Source organism: Astatotilapia calliptera, chromosome 14, assembly GCF_964374335.1.
Source record: "Astatotilapia calliptera chromosome 14, fAstCal68.1, whole genome shotgun sequence".
NCBI lineage: Eukaryota > Metazoa > Chordata > Actinopteri > Cichliformes > Cichlidae > Astatotilapia > Astatotilapia calliptera.
In genome coordinates this window covers 27,546,180-27,566,859 of record NC_137435.1, presented here as the reverse complement: position 1 = coordinate 27,566,859, position 20,680 = coordinate 27,546,180, and the positions used below count along the sequence as shown (strand labels likewise).

The 20,680-nt window shown below is 43.7% G+C and overlaps 1 protein-coding gene across 14 annotated transcripts in view; it reads right to left on the bottom strand.

Moving 5' to 3' along the window:
• Positions 1 to 20,680, bottom strand: part of mecom (MDS1 and EVI1 complex locus) — a 124,918-nt gene that overhangs the window by 10,333 nt on the left and 93,905 nt on the right. Inside the window, exons 1-10 of one of the 14 annotated variants that reach the window (XM_026191484.2) lie at positions 16,118 to 16,970; positions 14,640 to 14,774; positions 7,603 to 7,705; positions 7,358 to 7,471; positions 6,968 to 7,079; positions 6,699 to 6,846; positions 6,385 to 6,565; positions 1,932 to 3,318; positions 1,660 to 1,750; positions 211 to 237 (exon numbers count right to left, since the gene is read on the bottom strand). In XM_026191484.2, coding sequence (XP_026047269.1) covers positions 211 to 237; positions 1,660 to 1,750; positions 1,932 to 3,318; positions 6,385 to 6,565; positions 6,699 to 6,846; positions 6,968 to 7,079; positions 7,358 to 7,471; positions 7,603 to 7,651 — 2,109 coding nt within the window. In that variant the 5' untranslated portion in view covers positions 7,652 to 7,705; positions 14,640 to 14,774; positions 16,118 to 16,970. Of the gene's footprint in view, positions 1 to 210; positions 238 to 1,659; positions 1,751 to 1,931; positions 3,319 to 6,384; positions 6,566 to 6,698; positions 6,847 to 6,967; positions 7,080 to 7,357; positions 7,472 to 7,602; positions 7,706 to 14,639; positions 14,775 to 16,117; positions 16,971 to 20,680 lie in introns of those variants that run through there. The other 13 variants (XM_080289314.1, XM_026191471.2, XM_026191472.2 and 10 more) reach the window with 13 other exon arrangements.

Here is a 20,680-nt window from a genome sequence, read left to right as displayed (position 1 = left end):
ATGTTAAACATTATAAACACTGATATGAAATTTCTTTTTATTGTCTCTGAGCAGTCGAGTCAGTGTGTGAGTGTGACAGGCCAAAGCCATGCGAATGCTGGGTGATGTCAGTTGCAAACTGTTTCGCAGCTCGTGCATTAATTGTGGGATAGGGTTTGTTTGCTTGACGTACGGACACATGGCAAAACTGTATGTTTGAGAGGAACTTACCCAAGTTCTCTGATCTGGCAAATGAAACTGAGGGGCGGAAGAGAAGGAAAAGAGAAAGCAGTCAGAACCAGAAAGTGGCGCATGAATCAACAGCTTTTGATTGGACACACATGGGTACAGAAGGGATGATGGGCCTTGGTGCAATTAACTTTGAATGAGCAATGAGCTGCCTATCTACGGAGTTATGGCGCTGGAATTATATGAGGCTCTTATAGTTTCCAACACTTCCTGGTGTTCAATAAGCTCATTATAGAAGGCTACAAATTCAATTCCAGTATGTAATCTAAGCCAGTATTGGCTAGCAGTAAAATTTCCTGCCAGGAAATAAAAAGCTGAATCACTAAAGGTTGAAAGAACTTCCAGCCCCCTCAGCTTTGCAAGCTCTCTTTTAATATATTGCTCAAGAGTGACTCGGGTGACTGAAAACAAACCTCCTCAAAAGTACGTAGAACAGCCCATCGCCTGGTCTGGCTGAGACCTACCCTGGTCTGGTATTTGCGGGAATGATTTGTGTGTCCAGACATCATAAAGTCATAAAGATGGCCTAAGCACTCAGTTAGTGTTTCTACTGATAGGACACCTCATTAAGGCATGTGGGACGGCCATGTGGCTGCTGCAGGCTGGACCCATGCAGCAGTCTGGACAGGGGACATAAATCAGACAAATGAAACAGCCTGTAAAAACCAGGCCTGAAACAGCCAGAAAAGAGAGAAAAAAAATCATGTGCCTGAGAAAGTGGTGTTTTCACTTTCCAGCAGACCGTTCTCACCCGCGGGGGAAGATTGAACAAATGAACGTCAATGCAACATGTCATCGACATGCATACACACAGACCCGTGTGCACGCATGGACACATACCCGTTAAATGGAGCCTCACGCTGGAAATACTGGCACAGAAAACCCAGGGGCAGAAACCGTTGCTTTAAGAGCATATCATTTTTTTTATATTGTAATCAAAGACATATTATAGGAAGATGTGTCACAAAGTGGCCTTTCTTTCCGAAACACATCTGTTTCGGGGAGCCAGCAGCGGGCTTAACAGGCAGTAGCTTGGGTAAAACTAGAGTCACATGCTAATCCTCATTAATCCAGTCTGGTCAGTCTGTGATAACCATTAAGGATAAAAGCTCTTTGTAGAAAGAATCATAATATGCACTGGTTGGTTAAATTACATGTTGCTGTCACTGCTGTGTACATAGGAGGCCAAGAGTGGACTTGTAAGCTTGAATTGTGCCATTGTTTGATGGCAAGACCCATGACAGCTGTGATGAAACTCGTACCCTTATAAATTAGGGCAGTATAGGCATCTAAATCATCAACTTAAATAACTAAAAGAGTAAAGAGCTGCTGAACTCGTAAGAATGCAATATTTAATCCTTTATGTTGTACCCGGTATGCATCCTTTCCCAAATTTCCCCAATTCCTATGAAAGCCATAGTTTAAACCTACCTGTGGATGGAAAAGGAAGCCCGGAGCGGGTCGCATGTACTTGTCTTTCAGAGTCTCAAACGGATCGCTCATTCTCCTCTTCTCAACCCTGCTAATAGTAGATTTCTATTAGCTCTTAGTGGTTATCAGTGAGATTATATTCAGTTTTACAAAATAACTGACAAACTTTGCAAATCTGTATGCACATTTGCAGCATATAGAAGTAATTACATTTTTTAAATACTGTTATTTAACCAAATAAAGGCTTAGAGAGTTACTGGTAATAACAATACCTATAGATGGGGTCCATGAAGAAAGGGGTGGGCCTAGCATGTTGTAAGGAAGTGTCTGCTTTTGGGATCTCCACCACTCCTTTCTCCTCTTCGTAATTTGGATTCTTTTTCGTCTCCTCCTCTCTTGGATTACGCCCACGGCCCCTGGCCCCAAGGCTCAAATCTAGTGGCTGATCCTGACCCATAGATTGGGCCATTTCTGGTTTGGAAGATGCAAAGGATGCTAACTTTTCCTCCTTTCGCTTGGTGGTGAGGTCAAATGGGGACTCGGATGAAGACTTCCCTTGGGCCTTCTTGCAGTCATCTGCAGGTGATTGTGGCTCCCCCTTCAGGCCTGCAGTTCTGAGGTCTCTGTCTGGGAAGGGGTAAACCGGAGGGGAGAACGCTGGGAAGAAAGGCAGTGGAAACATAGAAGGATAGGGAAGAGACCCAACCTTCTTGTCCTGTAGGCCAGCTAGCCCAGTGGAGCCAAAATACTTCTCGGCAATTGAGGCAATGGCCTTAATAGAGTCATTCACAGCTCCTGTTACAGCTGTGTGTTCGTCCAGCGGGGACGGGATGAGGGAAGGGCCTGGAAAGTCTTTAGCAGCGCTGCTGCCCATCAGGCCGGGGCTTTGAGGGCCTCCTTCACTGGCCTTCCTCTTTGGACCTTTTCCGTTTTCTCGAGCAGCCCCCCTCTCCCTCTCACTGTCCATGTCGCTTTCGAGCTCGGAGCCTGACGTGCTCTCTAGATCACTTCCACTGGGTGTGCTGACATCATCCAGGTCGCTGCTTTCAGACTGGTCACTCTGCTTGTTCTTTTGCTTGGTATAGGATGAGCCCTGGCTGTCTGACACTGGCATTTGACTTCCAGGTGAACCGCCGTCTTTGCGGAGAGCTTTGAGAAGTTCTTGAGACTCCTGAGCACCAGGGCTTGGAGGCAGCAAAGGACTCTTGCTCAGCTCTACTCCAGGTCCAGCAACAGGTGCGTGGGATGGCTGTCTGACAGGAGAAGTTGTGGCAGGAATGAGTGGCGGCCGGTGATAAAGTCCAGAGGGGAACAGGCCAGGGAAGCTGAAAGGAAATGCTGGGGCAGCAGGGAACGTAAGTCCGCTGTGATGTCGGCTAGCCCCAAAATAATCAGCAAGTCCTGCACTGCTGTGACCCATTGCAAGAGCTGATTTGTCCAAGCCGGGGGCCCCAGGGAGTGGCATACCCTGGGCAAACAGCCCTCCTGCTGTGAAGTGGTTCTTCCCTTCACAGAAGCGCCGGTGCTTGTTGAGGGAAGAGGTGGTGCTGAACATTTGCCCACAGTCCTTACATTTGATCTGTGTGCGGCAGTCAGCGTGCATGCGTTTGTGGCGGCAAAGGTTAGAGAACTGGGTGTAGGACTTGTGGCAGACTTCACCTGTAGGGAAACAGAGACAAGCATAGATTGCATCAGCCTCTGACATGAACTGAACCCCCACCCCTCCACCCCTCCCAACTCCTCATGCACATACACACCAAAATTACATAATTTAATATGACATTTCTATGCTTCAGGCCGGCTGAAGCAAAGGCAGAGGAAATGCAGCATGAGTGATACACTTGTGTTCCCATCAATACTCTGACAATGTTCCAGCAGAACAGAAAAGAAGAGGTGTGTCCAGATCCTGGAATTGTCAGAGAATCTATTTGGTTGATGGTGTGAGTCACTCGCTGCCACTCATCAGCTGCACATCAAACCAAATTCCCAGGCATCTCCAGCCCCATTGTCCTTCCAGGGACGCTCCCAGGGAGTCCATAAACAATCACACAGAGACACACATGTGTACATGCAGTCACATTCACAAAATATCCACACACACCGCAACGAAATTGTAATCACACACACAGACACACACAGGCATAAAGCTACACACACACACAAACGCACACACATTCTCAGCCTCATTCAGTACAATGGCTCTATTTTAAGTTTGAGAAGGAAGTGGAGTTGAATGAATCCTATCCTGCAGTCCGGTTCCCAGGGACAGGTCTCACGTCCTCTGCTGCTTCCCCCCCACCCCCCCACCCCCCCTCTCTCTGGGCCTCTCTAGTCACCCCCTCAGCCCCCTCACCTTGTCCCCATAGTTGGCTCTGTCATCCTGCGCTTACTGACCTTCCCACAGTCAACAGCCACACTCTCTATGCCTGCCTGTCAGTCAGTCTGTCTCCGGAGACGTACAATGACAACACCCAACAAAAAATCCACCATCTGATGGTATCTGTTGGTCAGTATTAATCTGTCAGCTATTTCTATTGTAAATGGATGATTTAATAGTGGGAATAGTAACCCATCATATGCTATTTTGGTTGTGCTTTTCAGTTTTGTGTCTCTGAACTTCTGTCATGCAGAAGATGTCCCTCTTTGTCACACCCCTCCCACACTATGGATTTTGTGGATTGCAGCTTGTGTTCACCCTACACTTTTAGGAAAGCAGTAAGAAGGATTTCTGGATGATTGATTTAGCTCATATTGTTATTAGATCTTCTAAACGAGGATAAGGAAGTGGTTAGGCTCACACTGTGGTTTCACTTCTGCATACTTTGGATGCTTTCCAGCCTCAAGGTGCACAAGAGGCAATTCAAGGAGATGGAGAGGGAGAACAGGAAAAAAAAGCATTTTGGAAGCACATTTGAATAAACATCCCAGAGGAACTCCAAATGGGAAAGTTCAAGCCAGGAGTGAATGTAATCCTATATTTTAAAAAAAGAAAAAAAAAAAGGTGAATTTTCAGGAACCAGAAAAATAAATTAAAATAAGGGTATTTGTGGCTAAGCTTTTTTGGACACAGCCAGGCTAATGAAGAAGAAGAAGAAGAAGAAGCAGCAGCAGAGGAAGGAGAAGGAGAAGAAAAAAAATTCCCTGAGCCCAGACCTTTCAGTCAATTTAACCAATGAAGCTGACGTCTAGCACTGTGACATGAAACAGCAGTTTCTCAGTTTCTCTAAGCGTTACCTAATCATCACCATGGGTGTGTTAGGCCATTTTAAACTGTTTAAAAGAACACTAAAGAATTTGTATTTTAAATTTGCTTGAAATTTTAAATTTTAGCCAAAAAAAGAAGGAACAAGAGCTATTAATGATCTCTCCTTGTGACTATATTTTTTTAAATACAAGTACGCCCACATAGCCTGAGCAGACTGAAAGAAAAAAGCCCTTTGACTCAGTTTAGTTCTTGTGACATTTACATCCTGAGAACATACGCATCACACTCACACTGTGGGGCAGGATTCACCACATGTGCGTATTCTTCAGCGCTTAATAAACTGAAAAACAAAATATTATAAACATGCTCCTGTGAAAAGTGCAGCAGATAAATAATGTTCACTTGAGTGTGGGAATTAACAACCCAGCACCTCTGGGTGCTTCCCGTTCATACAAAAGCTTGTATGCACGCATCCTTGACACACTGCGTGCACTAAATCACGAATACTAGTATGCACACACAAGCACATGCATACAGACCCTACAAGAGCACTCACACAAAAAGGCACTTCGCATATGATTTCTCCCAGGCAGCCATCATGTTGGAGGCTGCTTTGTCTCTCTCTCTTTTTTTAGACAGCTATTAGTTGTTTTTAAACCTGCATAGTTTCTGCTGATTATAGCAAATGGACTCCAATTCAGAGGAAGCGCAGGGAAGAGGGGCTGTACATGTGGTTGCTATTTGTGAGGAATGGTGCGTGTTCTGGAGGCAAAAGACGAGATAGGGAAATCTGAAGTCTTCACTGGAGATGCCGTCACTCCTGCTTAAGTATATGGATATTTATTTATATGTGTTTGTCTGTGTGTTTTCATGACAAAAGAAAAAGATAGTATGTATTTAATGTGCACAGATTTGTATGAGCCCACTTAAAAAAACAAAAAAACAATAAAAAATAAAACAGGGGAAAGAGGAAAGGGGCAGAGGGTGGAGGTCATAATGCTTCAGGGGATATGGAGATCAGATCTCTTGTGTGAGGTGGTGAAAGTGTGAAAGGTCAAAGGTTTTTGGATCCTGCAGGAGTTAGCGAGGACCCCAAAAAATAAGAAAAAAGAAAGTATGTGCTCAAGAAATAAAGAAACCAAGACACAAGACAAAAAAGCCTGCAAGATGTATGTCAACAAAACATTAGATTAAATCACAGTTACAAGCAAAATCAAGGTTAGACAAAGATTCAACGATTCAAACTGAATTACATGCTCGTTAAAATGCTGTTATTATTATGTCAGCAGTGTGCGAGGCTTGGTGCAGAAAACAGACTGCATGGGCCTTTCTAAAGAAACGTCTTTGCTTCGCTGCAGTATATTATCACGTGTAAACCCTGTAGAACATTACAAGATTAGTTCTGGAGAAAAAGACCTGCAGAAGGATGAAGTGATTTCCCCCCCCCCCAAAAAACACATTAGAAGGCAAGCCAAAGCATGTCATTACTGTTATTCTTATAATGTACTGAGTAGACTTACATAGGTAGGGTCTTAGTGACTTACACATGAAGGGCTTGACACTGCTGTGGATGTGCTTATGCTGTTTGAGGCCTGAAGACGTTGCAAACGTCTTGCCACACTCAGAACAGGCATGAGCACGCGCCCCGACGTGCTGCGAGCGAATGTGCCTTTGGAGGTTACTGGGGTCTGTGAACACCTGCTGGGGGGAGGAACCACACAGACACACGGGAGGGTTACTATCTGCTTCTAAAAAAATGTGCAGAGGGGACACATGTGCACAAATATCTGCATCCCAAATCATGAAATATTCCCTTCAACAGTCATCACTTTACCTTTGAGCAGTTTTCACATTCGTAGTGCTTGCCACTGTCGTGCGACATCTGATGTCGGATCAGGTTCGATTTCCAGTTGAAGGCCTTGGGACACTGGTCACACTTATATTCTCTCTCCTCACTGTGGGACAAGCTGTGGGCCTCCAGGCTGCAGAAAAGAAAAAAGAAAAAAAAGACAATGAGATTGGAAGGATTTGTCTTGAATCACATGTTTGTTTGTCAGCACTTGCTCGAATAAATCATGGGATGAAATGTGTCCATCCAGTTACCTCTGAACATCAGGGAAGACCTGGTCACACTCTTTACATTCGTGTAGTCCTTGGGACATGTGGAGGGGTCGCAAGTCTTGAGGTTCTTGGGCTTTCAGGTCATTGTCGCCTCCTAGATTACATAAGAAGTTATACAAGCAGCTCAAAAAAAGCTTCATTCACTCGAAAGTGGAAGGTTTTAAAGTCGTCCTCATGGCTAAAGCGTAGATCAGATTCACCTTTTCCACAGAGCACTACTCTATGATCTCATTTTCAGTTGCTCCGATGAGAGACAAAGCACTTAGATCATTAGTGTCTTGGTCCCAGTTCAGCAACACATGTTTCTCGACACTCTGTACAACTCTATTTTTATGGTGGTAGAAAAAAAGTAATAATAATGAAAATTCAAACCTGGGTTCAGGAAGGAGGAGGGGGGCATCCCACACGGCTTCTTCTGGTGGTCCAGCAGCTGGTTTCGGGACTCAAAGTGCTGGTCACAATCCTCACAGCGGTACTGCCTCTCCTCTGCGTAGTGCAAGGTGTCGGGGCGGGAGGGGGGGAATTAACATAGAAAAAAAAACATTTGTGAGATATGTTTACAGCAGAGAGAGAAAAAAACCAAAATATTTGTGTCTGTGCATGCGTGAGGTGCCGACCATGAATATCAGGAGCCATCGTATCACATGAATACTCTTCAGCCTTCATGAAAAGTAGCAGCTCCTGGCCAGGAAAAATCTCTCTGGTGACTTTGTAGAATATCTGTAAGACACAAAATATTTTTACGACTTAAGCAGAAGTTTTCAAATCAACCCTTGAATCAAAAGAGCCCCGCAGATACGTATCAAAGAATTTGCTTCAGTCCTGTTGCGTCAGTCACTTTGTGTTAACTTGTCTCTTCTAGGTTGCCGATAACAGCACGAGGAAAGCGTTGCAGAGGTCACGTGAGGTAGCTGTACTGTACAGGCATGAGCATACACACATGATTGTCATAGCACCACCGCACACGCAGAAGAGACGTATACATGAAAATACACACGGTCATTAAGTTGTAATTACTCATCCTGTAAGGCATCCATCTTCATGAATACAAAAAGAAAACACAAACAACTGCTGAATAAATATACTCGTCTGTAAATACTCTACACAGTAATGCTTGTAGTGGGCAGGAAGTGGGAACGACTATGTGGAGAGAAAGCTAATTAAACAAACAGCCAGCATAACGAACTATTATAAAATCAGCATTGTGTTGATTGACCATTTTCCCAATAGGAGAAACTTCCAGCTGTGTGATCAGTTTGTGTTATTTAATGCACCTATACTGACTTACGTGTACAGCATTTGTACATAAATAGTTTTGCTACGGCTAAATATGGGACCGTGCACTTTGAGTGGGGCAAGTCATATTTAAGAATCAGATGAGAGTCCCTGGGACTGTGGTGCTTCCCCTGGACACACAATAGGCTTTCTTTGTGAAACAATCACACATGGAGTTATATTTGGCACGCTTTGGACGTTTAACATATTACCTTCCTTTGCTGTGTCAACATGACAATGATGATAGAGGAATTTATTAGAAATGCGACAGGGGGGTGGAGAGAGTTGCTTCTGGGAAGGCGCAGGTCACGATACGCCGCTTATGAAGGGAATTCCTGACTGGGGGAACACAAGAGCCGCCGTGGCTCCTGAGAGAGTTAAGATAAACATCTCGGTCACAATAAAGATCATGAGGTATGCTTCAGACTATAATTATTTGTGTCATTGTTCTTACTTCTGGCAACTGATATAATACTAAATGTGACACTACTGAGTCGCTGGAGTACAGGGAGCTTAAGTAAGTCGGCCGGACCAAGGCAGAGCTCTTGTGTGTCAATAACCTAGGAGTGATTGATGCATCGTAACTCATGTAGTTCTGTGGTAGCATTAAAGTATGACTTAAATTCAGGCATTAAATGAATATGACCTGCCAAGAAAATCAGTGGGAGGGCAACAGGGCCTGGAAGTCTGACTCCCATTACAGGGCTGAACCGGAGTCATTACAGTTATCCAGACCAGGGGAGACATATTACATAATAACCACCAAATGGAATCCATTTTTATGATTTATTTATTTTTTAGTATTTGAGAATTTTTTTTGATTTGCCTTCATTTAACAAGGAAGGCCAGTAGTTAAAGTTAAAAGTTGGGGAATGTTTTTCCTGCTATGTTGAAGGAAGCAGATCTAGTATGAATAAAGAGAAGTGAACTGTGAGGGTCCCAAAACTATAATCTCTGTCATACCCTACTCTGCCCTCTGTACCAGAGATGCATGTGCATGAATCTGGATCGTTTTTTTGTAGATCGCACATGGGCGCACAGACAAAGGGGCTCTCAAAGGGCCTCAAAGGGCACAAAAATATTGTGATTCAGAAACAATCAGACATCGGCGCAAACAGACTCGAGGGACTGTAGGGGTTCCGCTCTGAGAGACTGATACTGAGACTGAGCAGGAAGGCTCTTTGGAAAGTCACCAGAGCGCCGTTTAAAGTGCCAAACATAAGGCCCAAGAGCCAGAATCACTCCAATTGGAAAGCTTTGGAAAATGTGAAGGAGGGCACAGAATTTGAACTTTTAATTGTATTTTCAATTGATTTACAGCTCTGATTCTATTGATAAAGACCTCCTCGGTTGCCATTCATACTACAGCAAATAAATAGGTTATAGATAAATAATTGAAAGACAAGAGAGAAGTTCCTGGTTTTCCCAGTATCGACTATATCTGCTATGGAATGTTTTTTATACCTTTATCATGTCGAAAACTGAGATGTTCTTTAGAATCCCACTTCTTTTTCTTATATTGAGACATGTCAGGGATTATGCATTCAGCTAAATGTATTTACACTGACAGAGAGGGGTGTTTCGCTGGTCTGGCTAACTTAAGGCTGACGATGTTAAATTAGTTTGACATCCCTGGACGATAGCCTTAGAACATAAAAATTAACGGACACTGTTGAATTTCTTCACATTTGTTCATAAAAAAATACAAAAAAAAAAGTCCACAAAGAACGGCAGCAAACAGCAGACAACAGCCATACCGAAGTCTCTGTCAGCAAGAAGCACTCCTGGCTCTGAATCTGACCTCTGACCTCTCTCGATTAGACCCACTCTGTACTCTTTACACAAGAACGTGTATTCTTGGAGCAGCGTAAGCACACTCAAGAGGGTGATTACGAACAGGAGGGGGATTTCTCCCCAGCGGCTCCACCCCTTCCCTGAGGGTCGCCACAGATAAACAGTGAAAACACACACACGTAAACAAAGAGGCAGCGAGTCACTGTGTGTCCCAAACAGGACACACCGTCTTTGACTCTTGGGGTCATCCTTAGCATGTCATGGCCACACACATGCACACACACAAACATTTCTTTTTCCAGCAGTCAAACAGTGGCTTAAGATAATGCTAGAGATAAGATAGTCAGGGTGTTTGAGTTCACACCGAAAACCATAAAAAGTGTTGAGATTCTAGTTCATGTTTTATCCAAAAACACCCCGATCTTCTCTTAAACATTTTATTTTATATCAATACAAAGAGCTCCGCATGTTTTTTTTTTAAAGGATATGTTGCCTTTTTTGTCTGTATGCGTTAGTTTATTAGGTCACTGCTTATCTTCCTCTCTCTGTCATACACTCTCCCTGTCAAAGGTTAAAACCACACGAGGATCAGAGGCTATAATTGGATAAGTTATTACCTTGACACCATTAGTCATTAGCAGAGTAAACACAGTCACATTTTCTGTGTCCACACCCTGTTGGCGGATTCCTCTCGCCCTCTTGCACACAGACCGCATTCAACAGGTATGTTAACCTACGCTGTCCCGTCCCAGTAAACTCTCAGTCCGGCTGTTTGTTTTAGTACAAAAACAAAAAAATCCCTTAAAGTCTCAGGCTACTTTAACACGGGGCCACACTAAATTAAAGAAGCAACATCGGATACGAGCATTCGGTTCAAACATTTCCCCAACGCTGTTTATTTTTAAGCAAAGAAGGGAAAAAAAAGTGCAAAGGATAATTACAATATAGAAGATCGACCACAACATTGTGCTTAGTCAGCAGTTGCATAACAGCAACATGTCCACATGTGTTGTGGCCTCTCCAGCGGGGTCATGCTACATGTACAGTATGTTTGGCAGTTACCATCGCTTGGCTTCTAAATGAAACCATTTCGTGACTTAGATAGCAATAAAGAGTATGAGCACACAATGTGCAGCTGCTTCCAGCAATTTGGATGAACATGCTGGCTTCCTTACATGCAAAGGAAGCAAAGCAAAAGCAAAAATTGTTTTGGTACCTCTTTAGTGGCATAGCATCAATGTCAGGTAAAAAAAAGTTACATCTGTGAATTAAAAAAAGGCTGTAAATCTTCTAAAGTTGTCATATGAAGCATTAAATCGTGTGGAATTGCACGATCTGATCTCTTCTTTTTAGCTGAATGTGGTCCAATACCTTTATCTCACTGAGCTGCAATCACCTCCAGTGTATTTACATAGTGAATGGCCGTCAGTGTTTTGCTAATATGCCCCAAAGCCACTCCATCCCACTCAATACTGAGTGAGAATCAATAGAGCGAATGAGATTAACGCTCATATCGCTCTGCACTGTCTTATAAAAGGCTCTTCGGGCCTCGTTGGATGATGTTAATTACACTTTTAATCAATTTTCCCTTCAATTGACTCAGTAGAGTCAGGAGCACAGCGGAGGGTTTGTAAGCGCTAATTCCCCTGATTATATTAACAACAAAACGTGCTGGTCGTGGATGGATCTGTGGAAGCGGCGCTAAGGCTGCATCGTCTCTGCGTGTGCGTTAGCGTGCGAGCGAGGATGTCTTGCGCACTGGGGTAGGAATTTTCAAACATCAAAAAACTATATAACCGGCCAACTTTAAAGAGTTTCACATTCATTTAGAAATAAAATGAGAACCTGCATGTATGATACTTGGCTCTCTTAATACAGCTCTTCTTATTTCTAAATAAATTCAAACCTGTGAGCTGAAGCATGCTGGATTAATTACAGATTTCAGTGTGACTCACAGACTGTGACACCTGCCATCGCCTTCCCTCTCCGCTCTTTCCTGTTGCTTTCCACTCTGACGTGTCAAATATATAAAGTAGTAAAGCAGAAAGGTCACCCAAATAAAGGCTGTCCTTGTTCATTTCTTTTAGAATGCTCAAAGTCCAGCTAATATTATTATTAAAGAACAACTTTAGCTTTTTAAATTTCAACAGCTGAACACACAGTGCGCAATATCTTTAAACTTAAAAATATTTAATGTATTCCTTTGCAGGTCCTCTATTACTTCCTGCACAGTCCGCTCAAGTTTTCCATGCAAAGGGGTAAAAATAAAGACGTTTATCCTGATGGAGGATGGCAGATGAGTAACAAATGAATTGAGAGAGAAAAAGAGAAGAGAAAGGGGAAGTGGACTTGCGAACAGTTCCTCTAGTAAGAAATAAACAGACGTTGTTCTCTCTCTCTGCTCCCTCATTCATTCCTCTCTCGCTCCCACGTTCTCCTGAGATTGCTCATAAAGTTTTATGATAACCAGAACTGGGTCAGAAATAAGAAGACGGAGGCCAGTTTTACTCACGCTGGCAGGGCTAAATTGAGGCTTGAAAAGAACCAGGCCCAAATAACGACCAACACGCCTGGAAATTGCTGTCGCTGTATGACACTGCCTTAAAATCAGGCCGTACAACAAATCATCTCTGTTGAGCGCATGGCAAGGGACGATTTGTTTAAACTTGGTTTTGAAGGACGACTTTACAGAACAAGAAATGTATGAGCCCGGGGCAGCTTAGTCAGGCTCTTCTGTGGAAATCTGGTGATGCTACACGTTATGTGGCGACTGTGTAATGTGTGGTTTCAGGCTGCGTTTGGAGTCAGCACTTCTCTGTGGCAGTAAAAACCTGTTGGAATCAGGTACTGTGTGTTTTAGCGTTTCCAGCTCAGAATGAGGAGCGCGGGGAGTCATCTGAACCGCAGTGAACAATTCACAGTCCTTGCAGAGTGTGCGTGTGGGTACACACACACAAAACACACACACACAAAACACACACAATCGTACATGCATACATGTAGGAAACACAGGCACTTACAGGTGTGGGCACACACTTCAGAGACACAATAAAACACTTGACACACTCACAGCAAGTCAATGAACATAAACGTCTGTGCACACAGGGACACAAAAAAAGCCCTCATGAGCACCAGCACACACACAGACACACACACTCGCACACAGTCAGTACCAAAAACTGACAGCAGCTTTGACCACCCTATTCAGTCTATTCATTTTACAGATACAGACAGGCATTGTGAGACGCTACACTGTGTTTTCAAAAACACCGATGTTGGCCGGAAGGCTTAAAGACAGCACATTGTGCTGTGTTGTGACAGTGTGTAATACTTAACAATCACCTCATCATAGCCATGTCCGTGACCTGTCGGTGCCTTACACAGCCACCCAAGCAGAACCACAGTGTTGACAGCGAGTCACACCTCGTGCAGAGGGCAGCTCAGGAAAGCTCTCCTCTGCTTGTTTGTCTCTCTGTGTCTTTTTAAAAAAGAGTGGCTAAGTACTTCTGGAAGCCTTCTCCTTCTATCCCTCTAAGAGAAGTGATACACCTTTCTCTCGTCCTTGTGAGGAAGAGAACAGAACAAAAACATACATGTCTGACAGAAGAACAGGCCAGATCTTTCTTGGAAGATGTCGATCACCTTTTTTTTCTTTTTTTTTCAGGGAAAAGGCAAACTCGGTGCATCTTTTCCACTGTGAGAAATTTCTGCATCTAATTACCACTAATTGCGAGTGCTGTATTTAGAGCATGTTACCAAGCACTATAATGGAGATTCTGCAGAAATTTCAATGGGCGACGTTAAGCAGAAAATTTAAATGGACCACCAGTGAGAAGTGATGACAAACACGCCAGCTAGATTATGGTTTTTATTCGGGTCATGCGATGGTATGCTGCGCACACGCGTCAAATAAAGTTTAGCCTCTTGTGTTCCTGTCCCAATGTGTGTATGTGTGTGTGTGTTTCTGTGTGGGAGGAGCCCCCGCCATGGCTTTGCTGAGCTGAACAGGCCCCCATGTATACAGCACGCACCTCTGCACAGCCAGGTGAGCAGCAAAAGGATGGTGACATTCCTGGCATATCTAGGAGTTTATATCGCAAGCGTGACTAGGAAGTGTGTGGAACTATCATCTTGGCGGGCCGCCTCTGATCCTGCCCTGTGGTCCTCGCACGGCAGAAGCCAGTGCACAATTACAGAAGGAAAACACACGCAGATAGCGAGGAGTCTCTATGGTGCAACGTCACATAAGACCTGTGCGTGTGTGAGTAAACTAAAGGCAGGGTGGGCCAGCGGCTCTCGGGGCTATCTGACTTAGATCACAATAACACCTTTTAACACAGCAGCACGCAGACGGGACAGCCGTCGGAAAATACAGGGAAGCCTTCTGGCTTTAGAAAAAGGCTGAGTGCATTTTAAATGCTTGATTCATCCTGCCAGACATTTAAAAGACACATCAGCATTTGGGAGTTCAAAATCGAGTCATGCAGATGTTTTCTCCCTCTCTCTTTCCTTCACATCCTATTTATCTCGCACTTTGTTGAGGTTGTTTTGCCAGGTGGGCTGCGAGTGACCCGTCTCCTCGTACCTGATCATCTATCTGGCACGCTGTCAGGTTGTGCTGCTTGGCTGCAGGGGCAAACTGGATGTGCTTCAGCCAGCTCCCGATATCTGGTTTGCTGGCATCCACGCAGAATTTTACATGGCCTGACCCATCCAAGATCTGCAAGGAATGAAAGACAGAGAGAGAGCAAGAGATCAGACTTTGATCAGTATCAGTCCAGGTTACTGTGTCCAAACACTGACTAACCACATACCTCCCACAGAGAAAAGAACTCAAATGTTAGGAGCAGGTCTCTCTCTCTCTCTCTCTCTCTCTCTGACACACACACACACACACACACTTTTAATATTATTATTATTTGTATTGTTTTGAATATAAGACAGTGAACATTGTATATAAATGAAAAGAAAGAGAAAAAAGCACTCAGTACCAAAGTAATTTCATTATATATCTGAGACCTTTTTAAAGCTTCAGAGGCCTGTTGAAGAATGATGTCATTACCATTTAAGTAATAAAAATGGAAATCATATTCATAAATATTCTTAAGATGCTAAGTGACGTCAATAAGTCAGTACATAAGGAAGACAAAAAAGCCAAATAGTAGGTTCAGTATCAAATAAAAACATGAATTATTATATGCATTCATTTCATATTAGCAAAGGTTTCTTTCAGTTTCACTTTGGACCGATCGCTCCTTTATTATTTTGTTACAGAAAGGAAGAAAAAAAAAGAAATGTAAAAATCTGCCACAAAATGAAATACATCCCTAAAAAAAATCTATTTGCATTTAACCTGATTCTAGCTGACGTTTAAATTCGTTTCTTTAAATGTAGTTGCAACGAATAAATGAACCAAACGTTACTCATTTTAACTGCAACAAGAACAGTAAAAGATAATAAACTACACACACAATGGCTGTGACAATAATAAACCAGGGGGACAGCTTTGTTCCTCTCATTGGCGAAATCAACAGAAGAGCAACAAACACAATAGAAGTGAATTATCATGCAAATCATATCATCGGTGGACTTTTATCGTTTACAAAATATTCGCGCAGCATTTCCACTCGAACGAATCGCGAGCGCTCTGACATTTTTCATGGCGCGGCTGTAAACTTTACTGGGGAACAAATCAACTGCAGGAAACCGCGAGTGATAAGAATTATGAAGACAAGCCGATTGTTGGGATGCAAAACGGAATCTCTCTCTCAGGGTCACAAATCTGTCTTTATGTCTTTGTGTAACCTGCTGCTGAATAAATATTTAGGTTACATAAAGCCCTTTGTCCGCGCTAAGAGAGCACCTAGTCGTGTATTCTGTAAACTACACCGCAGTCTTTTAACTAATAATTTAAACGTCAAACTTAGTTCAGCAAGATGGATGAGCGAATAAACTCTTAGATGTGCTTTTTCTTTCTCTGCGTGTAAGAAAAAAGAAAGTAAAAAAATAAAAATAAAACCTCAGTGAAGCAGTTTTTATTTATAAAAGTCTGCGTGTTCTTACCGTGGTGACTCGTTTTTTTTTAAACTGGCGTGCCACACTTTGAGCCTCTTGGGATAATAACAGCGGTGGTTAACTGAGTAAAAAGTGACACCGTAAAAAAAAATAAAAATACAAAAACATCGCCCTGGGAATTAAAAATAAAAGTAGAAAAATATTTTTTTTGCTAATGACGACTTCTCCAGATTTTTTGACACATTAAAAGAAAAAAAAAGATCGGTGTGCGGTTGTTTTTCGGTCTCTTCAGGTCTCCAATCCGCGGGACGAGTCGACTTGTCTCGCTGTCTGTGTGTGTGTCTGTGTGCTGTCTCTCACACACGGCTCGCTCGGTAAAAGTAAATCCCTTCTCACTACACTGTCTCACAGACAGCGCCGACTCCGCGCTTCTCCCCTCGCTGTCCCGCAGACGTCGGAACTGAAATCCCCTCCGGTGCATCAACTTGATCCTAACTTTTTTTTCTCTCGCAGCGGTGCGCTTCGAAAGGCTCGTCCGCTCCTCTCTTGTCACCCCTCCTGTCCTGACGCAACCAGGTGTCTTCTAGTAGCCATTCAACTTTTCATTTTTCTCTTCCTCCCCCCCTCCACCACCTCCTCCTCCTCCTCTTCAGCCAGTCGGGATGTGTCGTCTGTGTGATAGCGGAGATATTCGGGGTGGGGGGTGGAGGGGAGATTTCAGGCATCGCCTCCCTACTTTGCGCCTCGCGGATACTTGTGTGTGATGTTTCTCATTCAAAAAAAAAAAAAAAAAAAAAAAAAAAAGAGAGAAAAGAAAAAATAAAGGATGATCCATCCTTATTATAAAAAAAGAAAAAAGGAGAGGGGACTCCAAGCAGGGAGACTGTCTTTACACATGTATGTCCCCGGAAAGCAGAGACTACTCTCCGCAGTAAATTTTAAAGTGACAGAGGCCCGGGGTTGGAAAGGGTGAGCGGGGTCAGGGAGAGGTCGGGATGGGGGCTTATAAAGGGATGAACTACACACACACACACACACACACACACACACACACACACACACACACACACACACACACACACACACACACACACATAGTCTGCACAATTTAATGAAGGAACATACGCATCAAAGTCGTGAATTATTATCCACCTTTTCTTAAACCTCTCGACATTTTTTTGTCGTTATTAAGAATTGAATTTAAAGGGGCTGCAGTGTGTTACACGTTTCTTATTTGAGCTATCTTATCATTCAGACTTGAGCTGTATGCCAGGGGGGACGAGTGATAATAATAATAATATTAGTAATAATAGTAGTAATGATAATAAACAGCCTAATTGTTCTCACACACTGAGATCTGGGAATCTCTATACGGGCCATTTGATGCCCATGCGCCACATCTTACGACCCTGGCCTACTCACCTGCTTTCCAAAGCTCACCTCTACATACAACACAACACATTTACTTTTCAACATCAGCTTGGGTTAGTTATTTCTGAATCTGCGTTAAAAAAGAAAAGAAAAAAAAGAACCTTTTAGCTCCGCGTGCGCCTTCGTGCATCTGCTTTGCCATCAAGATGAGACCAAATGTTGGACATTGTATTTCTTGAGTGTGTGTGTGTTTTAATCTCTCAGTTTAAAGCTGAAACTGATACCGTGAACAATCTGACAAGGGTAGAGAATAACACAGAAACGTCCTTGTTGTCAGTGAGCGGAGTTTATTAGGCAGCTTATAAAGCCAGAGAGAGCGGGGCTTTGGCTGATGAGAGCAGATGATGATGGATAACTCCTTACACTGTGACATTGACCTTCCATCCCAGATAATACCCATTGTTTTGCGAAATCGCGGAGCAAATGTGCAGGAAGGACAGGAAAAATCATGTGTAAATAAGGCAGGACCCGGCCACCGATTCCCATCGTCTCGCGCGCCTTGAGAACCGAGGAGAGACCCCGGTCCGCCCGGTCATTGATTTCCTGCCTCTCCTCGACTTGTCCATTGTTGGAACCCTTTTTAATTTAGCCATAAATTGGGAAAGCTCAAGTCGAATGAGCTGTTCTATTTTCTTCCTGTCAGGATGAGGGATTTGTTTTATGATGCATTGTGTATTAAATACAAGTAATCTGGGAAAGTGATTGCTTCACAGCCTCTCCGAGTCCTGATCGAGGATCCTGATAGAGAGAGAAGTGCGAGGGGTTTTGTGAAAAGGAGGAAATGTGAGAAAAAGAGGATAAACTCTCGGGGTTTGTGGTATCACCGGGGGTAAATTGGGGTAACGGTGGTATGACCCCCGCACCAACCCCCTCTCACACACACAGACCCACCTACCAACACTCCCCATCTCCATGCACGGGCACGTGAAGGAAAAGCTACAATTCTTTTTCCAGTCAGGAGATGGCGTGCTCAGCTGAACTGAACCTCACTAAAGAAGTGTGAATGGAGACTTGAGAGTTAAAAAAAACCCCGCAACTAATTAGGTGATTCGATTTGTCAAGTGAGCTAAACCCAGCACGGACTTTTGTCATTTCATAATAAAATCCCGCACGACACAAACAAATTCAGAATAAAACCCTGCACATTTGTGACGTATAATTTGGTGATTTGAATGTCTATTTATGACAGCGCTGAGCAGCTGCACTGCGTCATCTCTACACACACGAGCGATCTAAGTTTCTGTGGATATTTTAGCAAAGGGAAAACAGACTCCAGCTGTCACGCGACAAAATAATAACACAATAAAAAAATCCATTACAAATAATAATAAAAAAGTGCCCAGCAACGAGCCTACTTTGCTATAAGTCTACTTTTTTTTGTTGACTTTCAATCTTGTGCGCAAAACATCTACACAACAAGGCGTGTAGATGCTAGGTGGGCCATGAAAGATGTGTACGACTTGAATATATAATCACCTGAACGAGCTGCCATAAAAAGCTCTCGAGTCCGCGCTGAACAGACCGATGGGGGTGAATTTAAAACACTTGTTCCTTTAATAAACCGCGAGAATGATTTGCGAGTCGTTGCTCTAATTTATATTTTGTTTGCCGTAAACGCCGTTCTGATGTGCCCGGATTTAATAGACCCGTTTTATCAGAATTATTTCCACGCCTTTGTCATAATGATTGTGACAAACGGTGGGATGGCGAGGTGGAAAAGCTGTTTATCAACAAATTACAAACCAAACACACGCAGGCTTCAGGGTATGTTAGTTCCGACTATATCATGCAACACAGCGTTTCATACTTATTTGATTGGGGAGGATTAAAACGTACAGCATCCGGATAATGTTTAAAGTGCTGTGAAATTCTTGAAAAGGAGTCTCAAATTGCTCAAACAGGCCCCTTTTTTTGCTTGCGGCTTTCTTGTTTGTTTTTAGGAGTTCGGTCACGCAAAGACAAATTCACACATGCATGTAGACACTTTTTATTTGTTTATAAGATCAATCAGCTTCATATATTATCTGAGATTCGGCTTCATGAGCTAACACACTTCCTTCTTCTTCTTAAAAAAAATCCATTAAATATCTTTTAAGCATTTTCTTCTATTTAGAAAAAAAAAGAAAAGTGATTTAAGTTTCGGTGCTCTGCAAAGTCAGATGGGACATGCTGGAGAAGAGGGGGGGATTCCCGTGTGGGTTGCAAACTGACTCCAGCAGCAAGCGAACTTGGAGAGCCTATACCCGCTGCAGCCGAGGGGCCACATGGAAACACTGGGAAGGCCTGTGTGGTGCATTCCAGCACATCCTTCAGGAGAGAGCGAGAGAGAGGGGAGAGAAAGAAAATATCGCGGCCAAATCCACATGAAATAGTTCCACTGTTCATGACGAGACCTCCTATTGACACGGCGAAAAGCTGCATTAAGTCTCCATCGTGACTTTATATACCCCCCCCCCCCCACACACACACACACACAACCACCTTTTCCCCTCGCTTTTTATTTCTGCCTAAATGTGGGGCGATTCAATCAAGTGGTTAAAAAAAGTCACCCGGGGCTCAAAGAGACGTCAGGCTCCAGGCGGCACAACACTCTGCGGCTTTGTCTTTTAATTAGCGCATTCATCAGGCAATAGGTGCGCGCAGGAGAATGAGTGGCGCAGTTTCAAGAGTCTTTATTAATAGAGGATGTGCACGGTGCCAATTAGCATTAAAACACGGCGAAGGAAATGAAAGGAGAAAATGTAAATAAAATTTTTTCCTTGGGCCTGGAAGTAGGCCCGTTGTGAGCGGCGTGTTAATCTCCACCTCAGTAATTTGGTTCTGCGGGAGAAGACAGAAGCCCTGCTGCTGTGCCCTGCACTTCATAAATCACTGCTTTATGTGGACAAGGTCAGCACCCTCCCTCCTCCACACCCCCACCTCCATCTCTCTCTACTGGCCCCTCCCGGACCCTCCGCCATGTTTACCCGGCCGCCCGGGGGCTCTCAGGACCAGACCGGCTCACTTCTAATTACTTTGGATTATTTTCATTTGCCGGGGGTCAGGCAGGCATTCCGGCAGAGAGAGCGAGGGATGATTTCTTGACAAATTCTGCGGCCTGCGAGGAACAAGCCCGGTGTGTTTGCTGAATTAGCACATGGTCTTTTTCGCTTTGGCACTGTCTTTGCTTCCCTTTGAGCT